Below are 19,751 nucleotides of genomic sequence, written 5' to 3' on the forward strand. Positions count from 1 at the left end.
ACCTGGAAGTTGTTCGAGCCCCACCGCTGAATTTGGACCTGATTTTGATTTCGCGGGAATTAAACCGACGCTAAATATCGAAAAGCCTTTTTAATCTGAGCGTTTAGAGCGTCTTTGTTTCATGCTCCTCGCCTTTGAAGTTGTTTTTAATTAGCAGTACGGTAATTAGCATCAACAGTCATGAACTTTCAGTGAACTTGTACCATGGTCACATGACCGTACTGTACTTATTGTTTTACTAAATTGCTTTAATTAAGGGCGGTCGGTAGCGTAGTGGGTTACGCGGCCGCCCCGTGTGTGGAGGATATTGTCCTCGCTGCAGTTGGCCCCGGTTCGAATCCCGCATCGGACGGCTAATTTACTGCGTGTCACTCCCCCTCTCTACGCCCCCTGTCTATCTTCAGCTGTACTATCAATAAAGGCATAAAAGAAAAATTGCTTTAATTAATTAGTTGTAATTGAACAATTGTAAGTCTGTCTAATTCAGAGCGAGCTGCTCTATGTATCTACATGTATACTGTCCCCTGTATAAAGTGTACATGACCTGTACATGAATAGGTCGCCAATGAAGTCAATGTTTGACCTAGTAGTGTCTTTGCTTAGGTAATGCAATTAAATTTAGGACTAATACAACTGAAAAATAACGAGAACGCAAAACCTGTGTGCGTAGCAACCGCACAACCACACACTGACACTACCGTCTGTTGAAACAAGATCAATACCGTATGCATCATTCGTGAGAGCCATCTCGATAAACAAGTGTCTCGCTTTCCACCGTCTGCACTGACAAAAGGATGTTGGGGAGATTTGTTTTAACGGAGGATTAATGGTTCTTCCCTTCCAGCATTAATCAGGAGCGACAGCGTTCTGGGAACTGTTTTGCCATTTCAATCCAATTTAAAAACAACCACGTTTTTTTTAGGAGAGACGTCGTGATTACACTTTCAGTTAAAGCTAGTTTTTTCCTGGCAGGACCATTTAGAGAAATAGTTCCACCAAATGCCACATTTACTTCATTAACCATAATGAAGTATTATTTAGCAGTATTTCAGGACGTCTCAAGCGTTCTTGAACTTATATACGTATAAATGTAAGATTTTTGTCCTGTAAGACAATGATTTTTGCATAATTTGGCATTTAACACACACATAAAAAATATTTGTAGTGATCGAACAGCTATTCACTACTGTTTATGTGCAAAACCACTTTCTCTCTCTCGCAGCCTGCCTTTAATTCTCTCTTTATAATGAAGTGCAATTTGAACAGTTGTTAGAACCATCAGAGGGAAAGCGCTGCCAGGACGAATGGCCCGACAAACATAAATCGACGCAGGTATTCCTTCAAATGATCCAACATGTGAGAATAATTAAACTAAGTGCTTTCTGTTCTGTTGCGAAAGAGCGCCGTGCCAAATGCGATTAATCCATGCACATTACTTTATGGCTGTTTTAGTGCTGTGTAGAGCATTTGTTATTTTCATATCACTTTATAAATGTCCTACATAATTTGCACTAATATCTACTTAGATCAAGTTTTTGGAGTTGATTAATTTTTTCATACATTTAATCTGAATTTCGATATGTAAGTGAGTAAAATTGAAAGCCACACACATTTTCATTTTCACACAGTTTTGGTATGCCAATGAAACAAACTAATTATTTAATCCTGTTGTCACTCATATTTTATTTACTGCCAACATTTTGCTGCTGTTGGGTAGCGTGTAGACGCTCCAGTATCCTCAGCCTCGTCTTTTTATCTGGAGCGATGTGTTTGGAAACTCCAGCAAGCGAAACTTGGCACTGAATATTTCAATCATCTTTTCATTCAAGGCCCTGTGTGCAGGATTTAGTGGTATCTATCTCACCTCAACCCTTCCTTCCAAACACGTAGGAGAAACTACTGTGAAACTCCAAAAACTCGCAAACAACTCCACCACTGATAGAGTTGTTTGTGAGTTTTTGGAGTGCTTGGCAGCAAAGGGGTGAGGTGAGATAGATACCACTAAATTCTGCACACTGGACCTTAAAAAGAAAATATGACTGAAATATTCAGTGCCAAGTTGTACTACAGTTTCAACAAGGCATATAAATATAAGGCTCATTCTAAAGTAACAGAAAAACAACAAGCTTATTTAAAGGAGATTATACACTCATGAAAACGTACACCTTACACACTGGATCTTTAAAGTCTGTGTAAAGGCAATTCTGAGATTTAAAATTAGAGGTTAAAACTGTTTTTCACCAGTTTTCAGTCTCAGGATTTTTTGTGGGCGGTTCTTAAAGGGTGGCTCGATGACACGCTGAGGCCAGAGACAGAGATGAATTCATCTCACCTCAGAGAGTTTCAAAGTTAATCATGTTCCATTTTCTGAACTCGTCCGACACGTTTCAGTCGCTTCAAAACTGCTGCTCAACTGCTCCCACAAGGGGGCGTGGCTTCAACACATTACCTGATTTTGACCCCTGATTTCCTAAACTCTTTGGTCTGACAAACTCAGAACACATTTATTCTTACCTTACACGGACTTGCAAACAGGAATCTGTGGTACAAATTGGCTTAATTATTTTTTATGGTATCAAAAAGTTTTAAACAAAGTTTGTTTCTGGTCTTCAGAGTAATCTTGTGAGTTGTGGTGTAAATTGTTTTGGTCTCATTGCATTTTTGTTGTGAGGTAAATCATGTACTGGGAACTTTTCAAAAATAACTTTTAAGTCAATATGAACAGATTGGCATCTGAGACCAAACAGCACAGGTGTTGCTGCCGCTGCTGTCTGTTTATGAAGCTGAGATTTAATTAAGCAACTCTTTCAGTGTTTGCCGTGAGGGGAGAAAAAAAAGACTGTCATGGTGCATTTGTTCTATTACATTTCAAGGCGTAGGAGCCCATGGGGTAAACCTGTAAATGAATGTATATTTATATATGTGTGCGCAGAGACAATTTAATCTAAAGCTTTCATTTGCTATACAATGTTTTAATATGTAGGGCCAGCGTCTGTCGCATCATAAAACATAAACTTGGGTGAGTAAACAGCGACATTTACCTCAATCTATCAGCTGTAAGTGAATGTATCTGCGCTCTATTGAGACACAACTGGGCGTCAAACCAAATCAGCTGGCATTAATGGTGATATATGGTTGTGAACGGTGACTTCTGCAGCAGAAATTGGATATTTACCTCCGTCTGTGGAGCTGAATGTACAAGCGCAGCACAGGTTCTGTAGCCCAACGAGTCAGAAAGATATTAGTGAACATTCCTGTCTAAATCTGACTGAACTGATTATATATTTTAGCTTGATTAAGACAGTTGACTCCTCAGAGGCTGCAACGTGTCAGCACAGCTTTCATAGACAACAGAGCAGGTTTCAACATCAGCAGGCAAAAAAACAAAACAACTGACAGTTTTATTTGCCCAGTGAAGTGGTCACTGTGATTTAATTAAGAGGAATCAATAGATCTGTGTGAGTCTGTGTGATTACACTGCATGCATTTCTAATGTGGGATGTAATCAGCTCCAACGACAGAGAGATGGCGAGGTTTAGAGTTCTGTTAGCAGAAGTTGGGACCTCACATAATATAGTGAGAACTCCCTGGTTGAGGCACATTAATTTCAAATGAAAGAATCCATTACTGCTTTATCACTGTGCTGCAGGTGCATGAAGCTGTCATAAAGCATTTATGTTGTGCGAGTCATCTCTGCATTTTCCTATGAATTTCTAGTTGAAGTGTAAATTAAAACCGCTGTTCTGATTTCCATTGCCGCTCTGTGAAACTTTCCTGATAACAACACTGGCTAACTTTTAACTTAGATTTGCCAATTTTTTAAATTGTGACATTGAACTGCATCCATTTCCTTCTGTCTTTCCATTTCAATAAGCTTGAACCATGATAAAGATGTTTACCTCAAAATAGTTTTGCTTCAGGGATGCCTTTTTTTTTTGGGTGATTGCATGAATCTGTTTTATTCTGCTTCTGTGAGTTTATGTCTCTCACCCTGAGCAGTGTGTCCCTGTCCAAACCCGGGGTCCATGTTCTCCATACTGAGCCTCTGTAATGCCTGGAGCAGGACTGGCCTAAGACTGGTACACAAGTCATTTTCATACTCTCTTTGACCACGCAGGAGAACTTCCAGCACGCCCAGTGCTCGCCCTGCCAGGGGAGCTTCCCGTGTGCAAACCATGTCCTGTAGTTAGACAGAGAGACAGACACAAGCTTGAAGACAGAATTTGGTTTGTCTGTCATCAGTACTGTCCTGGTTTTGAGCTCAAGCTCTTTATTGGGGTCTCTGGTTCTCACCAGAAGGGTCAGTATGACCCGTGGGTACTTCTCTATCAGGGTCAGTAGCTCCATAGTTTCGTTGTCTGTCTCCTGGTCCTGCCTCTCCACTGCACAGCTTCCCTTCTTCTCCTGAACGTCTGCCTGCACCAAGGGACGAGATCCAACCGCCTTTTCATAATTTCTCAATTAATTTGTGAGACTTCAAAGGGAATTAAAAATACTAGACTTAAATCCATCCTATCTCAAACTCTGGTGGAGTGAAAGTAATTAGTGGAAATGTGTTGGAGTGAAACAAGTGAAGTGTATTCAGTTGTAAATATAACTGAATATATAATATAATCGCTCCCTCACCATGGTCTGATCTGCATCTGTGTGTTCGGTTCGCTTGGTCAGCCAAAGTTCCAAGACCAGCGGTCCGAATTTTTCTGCTAGCTCTGGATAGCGACAGATGAAGTGGAGGAGTGCAGGATGGTGAAAGTAGAGCGAAGAGAAGTTTTGGCAGGAGGAGAGCGCCTTGCTGACGCAGTTAAAAGGAGCCTTGAGTAGGTTGGCAAAGAGAAAGATTGAAAAAGCTTCGAGTTGAGCATCCAACACAAGTTAAAACGATTTTTTCTTAAATTGTTTTCCTCAATAAAAAAACGTTCCCACAGTCACAGCAGGAAGTCTTCTGTAAGATATTGCTTATTTATATATTCACAGTGAAAACCACGTGTATATACTACTAAGTACTTCCAAAGAAACGGCAGAACAAAGCTTTTCCATGCAACGATCTTTGAACTAAAGATTATTTTGGGATGAGTTCTGTGCAGCTTTAGAAAAAAAAAACTGAGCTATAATTAATATATATGAATCATCAACGGCAGAATATGGATTTTGTATTAAAAGATGAATATGAGCTGTCAAACTGTGGTTCTAAGTGCGCCTCGGCCTCCACGTTAATGGTCCATATTAAAGCACACTGTACTTTACTTTCTTTCTTTCTCTTTCTCTGTGCACAAGTAAAAAACAACTCGTTTAACATCTTCGTCTTGAAATCTTGACACCTTAATGTCACAAATCTTGAAAACATCTACAAGGTGTGAAGCTGTTTTTAAACTAAACTTTAACTGTGTATATATCTACTGTGCTACATTTGTAGGTTTTGATTTCTGTGCAGTGAACTGATCACAGTTACCCCGTCCAGGTCGGGGCTCTTGTCCTGTGTCACTGCCAGCAGGTAGAGGGCAGAGCGGAGCACAGATCGAGGCAGGGCACAGCCGCCCTGCTCCTGCACCGAGTGCAACAGCCACACCACGCTGGAGAACGCTGTCTGGTCTGGAAGGAGCCTGGATCAACACGGACACACGCACAACAATGAGGATATTAATTACAAGTAAACACAGACATGGTCAAACATTTACATTTCAACATATACAAACACGCAGACTCGTGTATATATTTGAATGTCAAACACACAAACTGTGTGTGCAGAGCAGAAAAAAGTGCTTCAGGGGCATGTTGATGTGACAATACACGCATAACCAAACACAGTCAAACAGAATGTATACCAACAGATTCACAGTCATATCCCTGAGTACACACACACTCTGCCCTCCCACACTATGTAAATCTCTGGCCGCAGCTCCCATTAATCTTGATGAGACCACACCGTGGCAGGGAGAGGCTTTCATCCCCTTCCCTGGGGGGTAATACAGAGCCGATGTTCCGCAGAAGGACAGATTAAAGTTTCCAAAGAAGATGACGCACAGCTGAGGTCATAAAATACTTCAAAACACCCCCGACGGGCCGCTAGAGCGGGGGGGGGGGGGGGAGCACCGCCACACAGCGCCATGCGAAACCAGCCGCTTTTATGGAAATACATTGATGTGTTGACACTAGCTATCATCTGGGAGTTTGGTTTTTTCAAGTGATAGAGCTCAAATATTTGTTTTCTGCTCTTGAGGGCCACATCAGAGGAATGTGAAAGAAGCTTCAAAATAAACATCAGCTTGGTCGAATGACAAAAACTGTCTCAGTTTGGTCTTTATATCAACCTCATTAATGTTTTCTAAAGGCTACTTTTAGTGTCAAATATTAGACATCCTTAAAGTATATCCAGATTTGATTCTGTCACTGTTGTCGAGTCATACTCGCCACAGAGTAGAGAGAGCTATGGTGACACTTTACTCCTTACACTGACTCCCTACAGAGACAGGTAATACAGCTCTACCGAGAGCTACCGAGCAGCCACTAAATCAGAAAAATCCCTGTCCTGCTCAAAGACAGCTTTTGCAGTGCTAATGGATGCTGCTGTGGGAGAACAAAGTCAGTATTTCTGGATCAAACTTTGCTCCCCCTTCTTACTAAACCAGTCTGCAGCAGCACCGGGCCCATGTGCTTAGAATTTGTATCAGCGAAATGCTTTTTAGTGATGCTGAAATATTTATTTGTTAATGTCTTGTCCACAAAAAAAATACCAATACCAGTCTGTTTTCCAACTCTGAACTCGTGTGCATGTCTGAAATGTGAGTGAAATCTGTGTTTTCTGTTGCTTGATGCCATTCTGTGTTGTCTCCAGACATCCAGACTGTGTGTGTGAGTGTATACATTGTATTACCTGTCTCCTTGCTGCAAGGCAAGATGAAGCATTATCAGCAGACAGTACTGAGTAGCCCTTGGTCCTTTATATTCACACAGCTGCAGCCCTGGGTCCTCACGCAGCAGGGAGGGCCAGTCTGACAGACGAAAACACAGAGAGGGAAGGTTGTGGAGCAGAAGATTCTCCACCTCTTTAACATCTGGGGGATGAGAAAGGGAATAAAACAGAAAGCAGGAAGCAGAAAAATGGTTAATCAATTCAAATAATAAGAGAAGAAAGAGAAGGAAGAGGAGGGAAAGGATGTGAACGAAGTGAAGAAATTGAGGGAATATAGTAAACTGCAGCAGAAGAGGCCCTGAGGCATCTTTTATAAATGAGCATTACTCACCAACACTGTGTTTATGACTAAAGCCAAAAAAAAAAAACATATGGGGGCGAGAACGAGTGGGTTTACAACGATTACACACTTTTCCAGTGAACTCCGCTGTATCTAAACATAAAGCCAATATCATCATTAAGCAAGCCATAGATGTCATGCATTCTTTGCCATGTTATGTAATATCTCAAAGTTAAAAATGACAAAATAAGGTCCCTAAAGAATAAGAAAACAAGATGAGAGTGGAACGACAGGTGCACGAAAAGAGGACAGCGAGGAGGAGAAGTGAGACTGCAAGAGAGAGCGAGATGAAGGAGAAAGAGTGTGATATAGTGCCGAGGAGGAGGAGGGATTTCAACTCTTTAAGGACTGGAGGACTGGAGAGGGTCGGACAGGGGGCAAAAGAAATGATGTGTAAATAAAACAATACTTAATAAAAAGGCAAGAGGAAAAAAAAAGACAATGAGAGACGTGAAGCACAACAGGGAATTCAGATGAAACAGCTAAAGCAGAAGGACTAGGTGCACCGTCTCCATATCTGGGTTATCTTCAGGGAACTGGAGAGAGAGAGAGAGAATATCTGGGTTATCTTCAGGGAACTGGAGAGAGAGAGAGAGAGGAGTGAGAAAACGGAAGACTAGGAGAGAGGGAGACGAAAATGAGATGCAGCTTATAAAGAACGGGAGGAGAATGACACAGAAAGAGAAGGGGAAGCAGAAAAAAAGAGGGCCGCTGAAACATGCTGCTGAATCGAGAAAATGACGCCTGTGCAATCCAGCCTCTCGCAGGTCTGGAGGAAAAAGAGGTTACTTTAATAGAGGAGCGAGGAAGGAAACATGAGTGAATCACAAGAGAGCAGGGGCAGGGAAAAGAAAAGGATGACAAAGAAGGCACATGGAGATGGCAGACAGAGACAGGGGCCACTGATGCATGGCTACACAGAGGCTATAAAGCCACAGAAAGGTCTGCAGGGAGCAAAACTACCAATCAGCCGAGAGAGGAAAACAAAGTGAAGAAGGGAATGGGGAGTTGCAAAAATACAGAGAGAGGAGAAGAGATAAATATAAACAGGAACCAAATGGGGAGGTGGACATCTTGTAGAAGGCTGCAGGCGGAGAATACTGCGGTCCAGAGGGGCCACTGTGCAGAACAAATAAGATATAGACGGTATTGTTTGGAAATCAGAGGGCAGCGATGCAGCCGTCACCTCCAGGGAACCGGTCGAGAAGAGAGGCGGGAAGAAAAAAATGGAAGATTGTCTCACAAGTGAGGACAGACAGACGAGAAGGAGACAACAACAGATGGGAGAAAGGCGACAAACAGACCCAGAAAGCAGGCTGCAGTGACATGTCGCCTCCTGCTCGGGTTTTGATCAACAGAAGATAATAGAGGATGGAAAAGTTTTCTTGAACGCTCACACAGCTGCTGTTGCAATTATCAGAAAAAATACTCTTTGATATTATATCAGAGAGTAAATAAATGTGCATGAGAGTGTATAGAAACAGTAAAAACATGTCCTGGGTAATATAAAATCAAATAAAAATATAACTTGAACTTGAAAATTTAAGATGAGGGCAAAGAAAAATGTGAGAGAGTCTGAAAGTGAAACAGATGCGGGTGATGAAAGGGAGGAAGATGTTGACAGACAGAAAAAGGAACAAACAACAGTCTAGTTCTATTCGCAGCCACAAACACACGTGAACAAACACACACACACCTACTCGTACAACTCTTATATCTCACTACCTCAAAGAAATATTTTACTCGTGTCTCCCGGGAACAAGAGCAGCTTCCGACGAAACATTGTTGTGCTTTTCTTTTCTTTAGTACCGTTTACTTCAGTCTTGCATAATCACACAAGCAATGCCCCTTTAACTCGAAGCGTCATCCGTGTTGTCACAATGTGCACTGACATTTAAGAGACTCGGCATCAGCTCTTTCACTCAGCAATCAGCAGGTAAACACTGTTTCAGTGTTCGAATCAAGGCCGTTTCACACATTCAACGTGTTTACAGTAGTGTTTTTATATATTTTTTTTTATTCGGCACAATATGTAGTGGCTTTGCAGACGTGTTTCCACGGCGGCATCGTGAGCTTGTCGCGTTGAATGTGTCAGGTGTGACTTAACGTCAGGGAACGGGCGTGTGTGTCCAGGAGATTCTTTAATGTTAGTGACGTTTAAAGTGAAAAGATAGAGAAGAGAGACGAAGAGGGAGCATGCAAAACAAAGGAAACTAAACATATGGTGACAAAATCCACACATAATACCTTTATAATATCTTTATGCGTTCAGCTTGGAATGGGAATATATATATATATATATATATATGAGCTGACCTTCTTTTCACATAACAAACCCGCTGAACCGTGCTGAACAGTACCAACACCTCTGTTCAACACTTCAACACTCTTTGATAACTGGTGGTGTGACATCATTGCTTGGAAGCTGACAGGAACAAAAGGAGATTACCGGTACTGCACATAGTGTAATGTGTGGTGCAAGTGTGTGTGTGTGTGTGTGTGTGCGTGTATTTGCCTACCATGCTGGTAAGCGCCAAAAGCGGGGTCTGACTGGGAGAGCAGACAGATACTGAGTTTCTGTAGAAAACCGCAGCTAGATGCATTCAGATTTGGGTTCCTGAAAGAATTGGTGAGGGGGGGGATAAACACACACACACACACACACACACACGCACACACACACACACACACACACACACACACACACACACAAAGACACACAGAGAGAAAACAAATCTGAATACAAGGAAAAATGAAGAAAGAACAAGGGCTCCTGAGACAAACAGACTTCCTCCACAATGTACGGTCAAAACAGTGAACCGTCACAGACAGGGCAGGATGTGCCTTGACTTCATCCTTTCGAATATGAAACACAAGCACGACATGGTTCAGTTTCATTACAGCTCAGTGCAGGAGGGCCTAAACCCACATTTATGACCACACTAACACATACACCCACAAAAGCACACACGCTTACATACACAAAACAAAACTCTTAACACACACACACAAAGTAGACTTTGAAGCTGCAGATCCGTTGCTCTGAGACAGACGCACTGCTGAGAAGACTGGCTTATTGGAAAAAGAAAAAAAACAGCAAAGAAGCAGACAGGGTGACTCAGAAATGACAGACGCCTCAGTCGTGTTATCTGTCTCATTGTTCAATGTGCTCCAATAATAAGAACTCGACTTTCTGAGGCACCATGGTTACCACACACACACTAACACACATCATACACACACTAACACACCGCTAAACTTTGCAGACAGCAGTGCTTTGTTAATTGGTGTGTGTGTGTGTGTCCTCAGGTTATCCTCTTACGCTGTACAGTACCTGTTTCCCGCACAGAAGAGCCCTTTGTGTTCCAGAGCCAGCCTGTAGAAACCAGACGACGCTGCAGGGAAGAGGAGGTGAAGAGCAGAATAAAAGGAAGGAGACTAAAAAATAAGCAAGAGGAGAGGGAATCTAATAAAAACACGATTTATATAACACCTTTCAATAGAACAACAACATTTATACAGTACAAAACAGGCAGAAGACAAACAAAAACATAATTATAGTATGAAAATTCAATGGTTAAGAAGTAAAAGGAGGACAAAGACAAAGACAGAGGGAGGTAAAGGAAGAGCCCTGTCATCATTATGCATGATTCAGTCTGAGTTCATGATCCCCAAACCGTCATCTTTTATTCCCACATTAGTTTTCAAGCTACGTTTCCCTTCAGCTCATCATTTGGCTTCACCGGAGATAATGGGAGCGTCGTCCTGTTTTAATTCTACGAGAGAGAAAAAAGCGAAATCGTAAAGCTGTATTTAATGTATTGGCTGCTTCAGTGCCGCGAGCGAGACAGAACAGTCCTCGCTTATTTGAGGGAAGTATTAATTCCATAAAGCGACCAACTCACTCTCTCGTGGATCTACGCCAAGGTACTGCACAGCCGTATCCGTTCTGTTAACTGCTTGCAGCATAAATATAAAGCTTAAGTTTCTTTTTAATGCCACCAAGCCGGCTGTGGATAGATGCCAACAAGTTTCCTGTCAATAATCGTCGTCGTGTGGACTTCCAGCTCTGGCCAGATGTTTACTTTTCCCCTACAGATATGAAATTTCATCAAGTCGACACTCAAGTGTTCGGCTCTATCTCTGATTAGAGCTGAATCATCTGTTGGCATTGATGTTTCTGGCATCTTAAAGTGCACACAATATGGATTTTATTTTTGAAAACATTACCGTACAGAAACAGAAATGTTCAGTGGTGCAGAGGAGAAGACAATCTGTTACGTGATAATGAAATTAAATGAGGTTTATTGCTGTTTTGCTGGGGAGCTGAGGACTGTAGTGAAATTCCTTCTGTTTGTGCTTATTTAATTTAGTTAGACATTTAAACTCCAAAATGTGCCGTGGGCAAGATCAGCAATAAAACAGCAGACCTCTTTAAAAATAAATTTGGTTAGTATGGTTTTATTTTGTATTCCCACGTCGGCTAAACACAGAGAGGCCTCCAGCTTCATGGCAGCATGGGGCTGGTGCTATATGTTGCCAGCAGGACCAGCAGCGCTCTGTGCAAATCCGGCAGTAACAAGACTTCAAAGGTGGGTCTAATATAAAAACATGAACTCTGTGGCCTGTGTCAGCTATCACACATAGATCTGAAGTCGGTTCACTACTGACATCCATCAGAAACATTCAAATAAATCCACTGTGAAGTCTTTTATTGTTTCACTCAGCAGCTTATTTACCAAAATCCACACCTGTCATTTGTCACCGACTCTGCCAAATATGTTTCATGAGGGCTCTTTGTTATCAGTATTGTATTTCATGACTTTTTATTCATAATATCACAGGGACTGTCAGCCTGTCTTGTTTAGAAGCCTTTCAGAGAACACAGATGAATTTCGTCTGCTACTACACCAGCCAGTGTTGACCAGCTTAGGCAAATGTTCGTCAGATACCAACAACAGTGTTGCCATAACGCCCAACCTGCAAATTTGCGTGTGCAAAAAGGGGAGAAACCACAGCACGCCAGCACGCTGCCATAAAACCAGAAGACAGAATATCTGATTCTGGAGAAACTTGCTGTTGCTTTGAAGTTATACAGTGTCGTCCAACTCACCCAGCTTATTTGCAAAGGCAGGCATGAGAGATGGAAGGAGGGTGAACTGGTAAGATAGGGTCGAGTAGAAGTACTGCAGCATCTGAGCACTGTGTGCACGCCCGCACATCCTCTACACGCACACACACACACACACAAAAGAGGAAATCACAGACTGTTTCTGCCTGATGGATGAACTTTAGAAATACATAACACAGATATCGATCACATGTCTACATGAATACAAACGTAGTGAAGACAAAAGGCTTTGTGGCTGTGATATTAATACAGTAATTTAGAGGAAGTGCCGCACAAGCGCACAGTAATCATTGTAACATGTTTCTCAGAAAAGAGATGTGGCGAATTGCAGGATCATTTTCTCAAGTGCTCGGTTGCGTGTGACAGAAAGGTAGAAGTTTTTTTACGCTGAGCTCGATAATGAATCGGACGCGTGCGTCTGTGCTGTGTGCTCTCACAATGACGGTCGGGATCCAGACAGAGTCACAGCAGCGTAGCAGACACTGACACAGCGACTCCAGCGAGTCCTGTGCGTCGCCGTGTCTAGACGGAGCTGTGAACGCGTTCTCCTTCAGAAGAGGATCCGATGCACACTCCTCAGCCAACCTTGGACACACACATATGTAAATGCAGAGAATAGAGGCAAGCACACCCACGCACAAATACAGGTACACCAGGGAGAACGCCCTCATATACATTCCAGCTGAAAAACTCTAAAAATATTAATTACAATACTCACATCTTGATCAAATACAATTTTCTAATTGATATGAGAAAACAAAACTTAAGACCTGAGGTCGAACTTGTTAAGATGGATATTTTTAAGAGAACAGCCAAAGACTGAACACTTTGTCTGTTCATTAGTGAGTCTGTTTCTTCGCTCTTGTCTCAATGATCCCATTAAACTCTTTGAACATGTGACTGGACAATGCACTGACCTGCAGGCAGCCTGAAAACAGACCAGGGCCTGGAGCAGAAATCCTTCGGATCTGGAAGTCTGGCTGCTGGAGTCTGACCTCTTCCTTCCCTGGAGGATGAGAGAGATGGAGAGAGAAAAATAAAAGAAACAGCGTGAGGGGAAAAGAGAAGAAGCCCAAGAGACGAGCAAATTCAAAAACATTAGATAACATCTCAAAGAAAACAATCTTACACGTCATCCAAACAGATTATATAAGACCGAGCGAGAAAGTAAAAATTCACAGGTCGCACTGACACCTTGTATGAAAGACAAATCTTGTATCTATATGGTGCCTCAGTGTGATTAAAGAGAAATAAATTTATTGTTGACAACCAGTCATATCCTGCTGACAGTCACATCGCCGTGTTTGTCACAGACACGATGCTCCAGTTTTCCTTTAGTTTCAGACAGGAATCCTGATTCAGAAATGAGGGACAGCTATGAAAAAACAGAATAAGACCATCATTCCTTCATGGAACGATGAGTCACCCTTGATCGAACATGTCAATCACATACTGGGTGACATGTTGCTAGACAGCGTCGGTGACATATGTCAGCGTTGTTTTTCTAATGGCACTGATAACTCACGGAAAACAGTCTGTGGAGACTCATGACAAGAGGACGGATCTCGTCACCCAGTTCTTGAGTTGTGTGTATGTTTGTAACTTTATTTTCCCATCAATAAAACATGAAGCAAAACAAACTCACGGAGCCTCGACTGTGAGCAGAAGAGGGTAGCGGCAGCTCTGGGAATTTGTTAGTGAGGGCCTCTATCAATCGCTCAATCTCCCGGTACTGTACTGGTCTGGACTGGTGGTTCAGTCTGCAGAATTGAGAGAGAGTGGCAGCGGTTTATAGAAACACCCGACATTAAATTACACAACGCTGTGGGATGGTTTTAAGTAGGTGGGGAGGGAGGGAGGATGGTGAAGGGAAGAGTTTGTGTGTGAATGAGTGCAGCTCATAGTATGGGTTTGCCAGAAGGTATAAAGCTGAAGTGTCCTTAAAAAAAAAAAAGCACCTAGCTAAATTTATCTACAAGTAAATATATGCGTCTCTGAGTGAGTGTGTGTTTATTTCTGTGCAGCATACAGATGCAGGTTGCCTCTGTATGTATAAGAGTTCATCCGCTGATGAATGGAAGTGATTTTGTGAGCAACTGACATGTGATTAATATACACTGCTTCATTCCTCTACTGAGACTTCCCAGACTTCTCTACTAAAGAACTCCCTACACGAGTGTCCTTGACGATATGCAACTTATTTATGTATCTACAGTATGTGTTTGTGTATACCTGAATAGGGCGGAGGCAGCGTTGGCAGCCTGCGTGGCTACCAGCAGGCAGGTGGAAGATACTCCAGCTACTACGGCCTCTGAAACTGCCACAAACCCCGGACCACTGGGGAAGAGACGTGCAGTAGCGGGCTGCCTGTACACATACACACATACGTACGGCATTAAAAATGACAGTGCAAGCTTGTCACAGACAAATTTGTAGCCTTGAAAGCTTAAGGAACAGGACATATGTAATAATTTCTATGTTTTAAGCAAATGATTAAATAGGAAGATTTAAAAAATGTATAGTATCTTATAGATGAGTCACTGCAAACTTGGTTCAAATTAGTACAAAGAAAAGGGAGCGGCCTTTCAGCCATTTTTGCTGATGTGTGTTTTTGACATGGATGTCAATAGAGGCCGATCAAAAAGCTGACAGTCTGCTCTTTTGCCTCATCTATCTATCACTCTTTGGCTCGCTGTGCCAATACCAGCAGTGACTGTTGTTGCTGAGTCGGTCTCTCGCTCACCGCCTCTTATTTTCTCTCTCTTCTATGGCAGGTACACATAATAAACAAATAGTGCTGACCTATTGGCGTTACAAAGATCACCAGAGTATCTTGTCCATGACGCAGCCAGCGCCACAACAGCTGTAGACTGACTCCCCTGTTGCCACAACAGCAGTCGCATCGACATCCTAAATAACACATGCATGCACATAAAGGTGCACACAAGCAGCACACACGCGGTAATGTTTAACCCTCTGTGGTCCGATCAATGGCCGTATCGATCATGTGCGATTGCTCTGACTGCAGAGGGTTAACTGTTGACGGCGACGACACACATAACAGCAGGTGTGCACACACAAACACAAAAGGCACTAACTCCCATAGATGTTCTGTAATGAGGCATGTTACAACCCAAACTGGGTAACACTCTCTCTCTCTCTCTCTCTCTCACACACACACACACACACACATTTTTGCTTGCTCAGCACTGCTCTGGTCTAACTCTTTTTTTTTCACCGTCCCACTCAGCGTAAAAGGACAAATTTCCCTCGTCATTTGAAGTCCCGTATCCTCTGTATCATTGCTATGTGACGGGTGGAACATTCAATTAAAATTATGTGAACCTTGCAGAAATATCATGACAGTGTTTTACCAGCTCGTGATATATTTCCATCCGCGAGCCAGCGGACAGTTAATTCAAATATAATTAAGCTTCCTCGTGCACTGTATTTAACATTTCTGACTGGAGGTCGCTTCTTCATGTTTGAGGTGTAGCTCAGGTCGTGCATGCTATTGAGTTTGTGTACAAAAATACAGTGGTGTAAATAATCATTGGCATTATTGCGTGTGTGGTTCAGACAGGATCTGGAGCTGTCATTTGAGTGAGGGTCATCATCCGTTTTGGCTGCGACAGTCCACGCTGCAGGAGTGTCTGACAAAGATCAAACTTTTGGAAAGAGCCCGACGTTAATCTGACCCTCCACAGTCAGCCTGAAACGTCTCTGAAACTGAGACCATCCAGGTGGATTCATGGACTAAACTCTGATACTCTACCTGTTGAGAAAGAGAGCTTTGGTCAACAAACACAGACAGTGATTGAGAGTGAGCGAGCCCCAGCCACGATATAGCAAATTAATCAGCGTAATAAAAAGTTATTCCCTGATTGTTTCACGGTGGTTACATTCAGCACATATAGACACAACCCCAGCAGCCCTCCTCACCCTCTCCACTGCTGCGTTTCACCGCAGTGCCTGATTCTGTCTGAACACAATTACAACCTGCACTGAGAATTATATGTTGCAGTTATGATGTATAAAGTTATTTACTGAATCATCCAGAATAACCAGGACATTCATTTTTTAAGAAACTTTTCAATCTTATTCAGCAGCAGATATCCCAAAACATTAATGCATAAACTCTTTTTTTTTTGTGGTTTAGCTGAACTGACCCTTTAACATTTATACATAGGGTGCCATAATTATTCTTATCTGCTGCAGCTGTGCTCTGTTTGAAGTGTAGAGGAGCTGTGACGTCAGTTTTAGTCAGTAAGCAAGGGGAAGGGAGCTGCACATCCAGTGCAGTGGAATCACTTTGGCAGTGGGACAACTAAAAAAAACAAAACATTACCGAGCTGTCTCACCTTTCCAGTATCTCTGTGAGGAGCAGCAGACCTTGTTTCGGCACTTCCAGGTTGGTCAGCCGCAGAGCTTCCTTCAGACTTCGCACCAGGGACTCAATACCTAACAAACACAAACACACACAGCTCATTGTGTCACGGCAATACATGACTCAACTTTGCACATGAGCAGGCGAACAGGAACCCCACAACACACACACATTTGTCTAATCTTGCTCAATGCCAAAGTTATGACAGCGCTTTGACTGATGTTTCACTACTTCACAGGCTACAGTGACTGCGTGCATTAAAATGACTGGCAACGCTTGTAAAGCACGCGCACACACCGTCACATGTCAAACAAACAGTGGCGGTGGTACATCTTTTCTAATTTACCGCTACACAGAATCTGCTGCACTGATCTCATGTTTATAGAGAACTAGAGCAGGAACTTAATAGCACAAGGAGTGGTTACACCAGATATCCTGTGTACTGCTAAATTAAGTGTTTTGTCTAAAGGAGTGGAGTTTTAAAAAAAAAGAAAAGCCATTCTACTTTAATGGCAGACACTAAAGGCATTCAAACGCATACTGTACACCTCATTAGGGATGCAAAATATGGACATGTCTGCCAATATTTTAGTCTGATAGTCTGAGATTATAATGGCACCATGTGTCTAGTTCATCCCCGTGCAGTAGTGTGATGCTTGGAGGGTGTGAAAATGACTAAAAAAATCAAGGGCTGACCCTTAAAGTTCGATGATTCGAGTCATCAGTTCAGAAGAAGTCAAGTCTGCACTTTGGGTTTTTCAAGCTGCATCACTGTACATAGAGGAGTGCAGTAGGGACAGCATGGCAGGCTATAAACTTTACAAGCCAAGTCTCAAGATGACCGCAAAACTAACTAGGCAGGAAAGGGTGATAGAGACAGAGAGGAGCATGACTCAGGTCAGCGAGGCAGGGCAGTGACAGCTCCGGCACTCTAAGCTTGCAGTGATGACTGTCAGTGAAATCGGCTAAACCACTTTCAAACCAGGCGGTGGTACAACCTCCTCTGCTGCTGCCGGCCACTGTGATTGACTCTTTAGCTGACAGAGCTGTCAGCAGCCCAGCAGGAGAGACACTCCCGTCAGAACACTGGGATTTAAGGCTGGGCAATTTTAAGGCTTTTACTCCGCACTTGACTGTGTGTTTTCACATCACAGATGACAAATAAAGGCACTAAAACACGAGGTCGGCTCAATCATGAGACACATGTAGGCTGATATAGGAGTTTAGTGTGGCACTGAACTGAAAAAGAAAGAATGATTGAGTCACACAGGCACAGACAAACTGCTCCACTTTGGCAGGATTATTAAAACCTCTCATCACTTGTCACAGAAAAATTACGTAATTTTTGTATACACAGTCCATGACCTGTCTTTTCATCAAATATCCAAAACCTACAGGGACACCATCACAAACAGATCTAACACACACAAACAAGGGTGACATAATCATGCCTCAGGATCTGTTTTCGATCTGGGAAAGTGCCCTCTCTCACCGTAGACGGAGTGACACTGGGAGAAGAAGAGTGGGTCTTCAGTCAGTAACACCAAACAGCTGTAGACAGACCACAGCAGCACCTCGCTGCTGCTACTGGCCAGACGGTCAAACAGAAACTCTATGAGGGGAAAAGAGAGACGGAGGGCAATAATATTAATCGAGAAAGAGAGTGAACAATACTAAATACTCGAGCATCGTAACACTGCTTTCAAAACAGGGTGTAATGTTTGTTTGCACATTTAGCATGATACACAACAAAGGATGGCAATATTGTTTTTGTAAAAGCCTCATTATATTCTGAAATTCAGGAGAAAGAGAGAAACAGAGGAGAAAGCAACAAAGACAAAAAAAATAGAGATACACAGAGAGCTGGCGAGAGAAATAACAAAAATGAAGACAAAGCGAGGGAGTCAAAAGGAAACGTAGCAGACAGCAGAGGAAATATTTGTAGAGGCGATAGCTTGTACGGCAAGCATATCCCAGCCACTGTGTTTGTGTGTCTCAGTGTGCATATCACCAGGTACGTCGGCCTTGATGAAAGGAGTGCTGCACTGACTGGGAGAATGAACCAGGACGGATGCAATACACTTTGCGCTGGTCGTCTGCAACGTCTCATCGCCACTCAGCAGCAACTGGAAAACACATTTTATGGGCTTAATTAGAATACACCGCTCATCGAAGACACGCGGCGTTCAAATGGTGCGCAGGGCTCCCGGTGTTTGACATACATAAAGTATAGCTTTTTTCCAACACTGCCAGCTTGCTAATGACATAAGAGATGCGGCAATATTTGCCAGCCGTCTGGCTCTCGTCTTTAGTACACCGTCTATGCGACGCGGTTCATTTCTAAATGTGTTAAGGGATGTCAGATAGCAGCACCGTCAGCCTGCGTGTGCAGCATATCAGGGCAGTTGTTACGAGCAATTAAGAGGATTAGAAATAATTTGAATGAGTGTGATTTCTATGATCCAAACAGAAATGTCTAAGCCACAAATAATTTATTTGGTGTGAGAGTGAGACTTCACACCAAAACCCCAAAACACATTAAAAGTACGAGTGCACTTGTTGCAATGTCGGTTAACTCTAATTTGGTTCATGGTTCATTCGTTCGATCAGCACTGGGTGAGGGAGGCACATTACATTACCTTAATGTTTTTATAAGTGAGGTTAATGTGATCTATAAATAACAAATTACTAAGGTACACTGAAGCCAGAGTGACCCCTGTGTTGAATATGGATGAATCAGTTACACTTTCCATAAAATCTGAGAGGGACACAGTGTGCCGTCATTTAGTACAACCAGCAAACAATCCACATTCGATTCGAACTGGGGCCAGCTGCAGCGAGGACTATAGCCTCCACACACGGGGCGGCCGCTTAACCCACTACGCTACCGACCGCCCCGCTGTTTGTCTTTCTAACAGTTTGACCAAGTCCAAGTTCTCACACAGCTGTGCGTGATTAAAAATGGATTTTGGAGAATATTTGT

The 19,751-nt window shown here is 42.7% G+C and overlaps 1 protein-coding gene across 6 annotated transcripts in view; it reads right to left on the reverse strand.

Moving 5' to 3' along the window:
* Positions 1-19,751, reverse strand: part of mei1 (meiotic double-stranded break formation protein 1) — a 51,694-nt gene that overhangs the window by 15,407 nt on the left and 16,536 nt on the right. For 5 of the 6 annotated variants that reach the window (XM_027285376.1, XM_027285375.1, XM_027285373.1 and 2 more), the window contains 15 exons: positions 18,780-18,894; positions 18,261-18,380; positions 16,743-16,842; positions 14,614-14,748; positions 14,027-14,141; positions 13,299-13,387; positions 12,819-12,966; positions 12,364-12,475; positions 10,585-10,645; positions 9,770-9,867; positions 6,872-7,052; positions 5,450-5,600; positions 4,627-4,812; positions 4,294-4,416; positions 3,991-4,180 (listed from right to left, as the gene is read on the reverse strand). In XM_027285376.1, coding sequence (XP_027141177.1) covers positions 3,991-4,180; positions 4,294-4,416; positions 4,627-4,812; positions 5,450-5,600; positions 6,872-7,052; positions 9,770-9,867; positions 10,585-10,645; positions 12,364-12,475; positions 12,819-12,966; positions 13,299-13,387; positions 14,027-14,141; positions 14,614-14,748; positions 16,743-16,842; positions 18,261-18,380; positions 18,780-18,894 — 1,924 coding nt within the window. The remainder of the gene's footprint in view (positions 1-3,990; positions 4,181-4,293; positions 4,417-4,626; positions 4,813-5,449; positions 5,601-6,871; positions 7,053-9,769; positions 9,868-10,584; positions 10,646-12,363; positions 12,476-12,818; positions 12,967-13,298; positions 13,388-14,026; positions 14,142-14,613; positions 14,749-16,742; positions 16,843-18,260; positions 18,381-18,779; positions 18,895-19,751) is intronic. The other variant, XM_027285374.1, reaches the window with a different exon arrangement.

This window comes from Larimichthys crocea, chromosome XII (assembly GCF_000972845.2).
Source record: "Larimichthys crocea isolate SSNF chromosome XII, L_crocea_2.0, whole genome shotgun sequence".
NCBI classification, from domain to species: Eukaryota; Metazoa; Chordata; class Actinopteri; family Sciaenidae; genus Larimichthys; species Larimichthys crocea.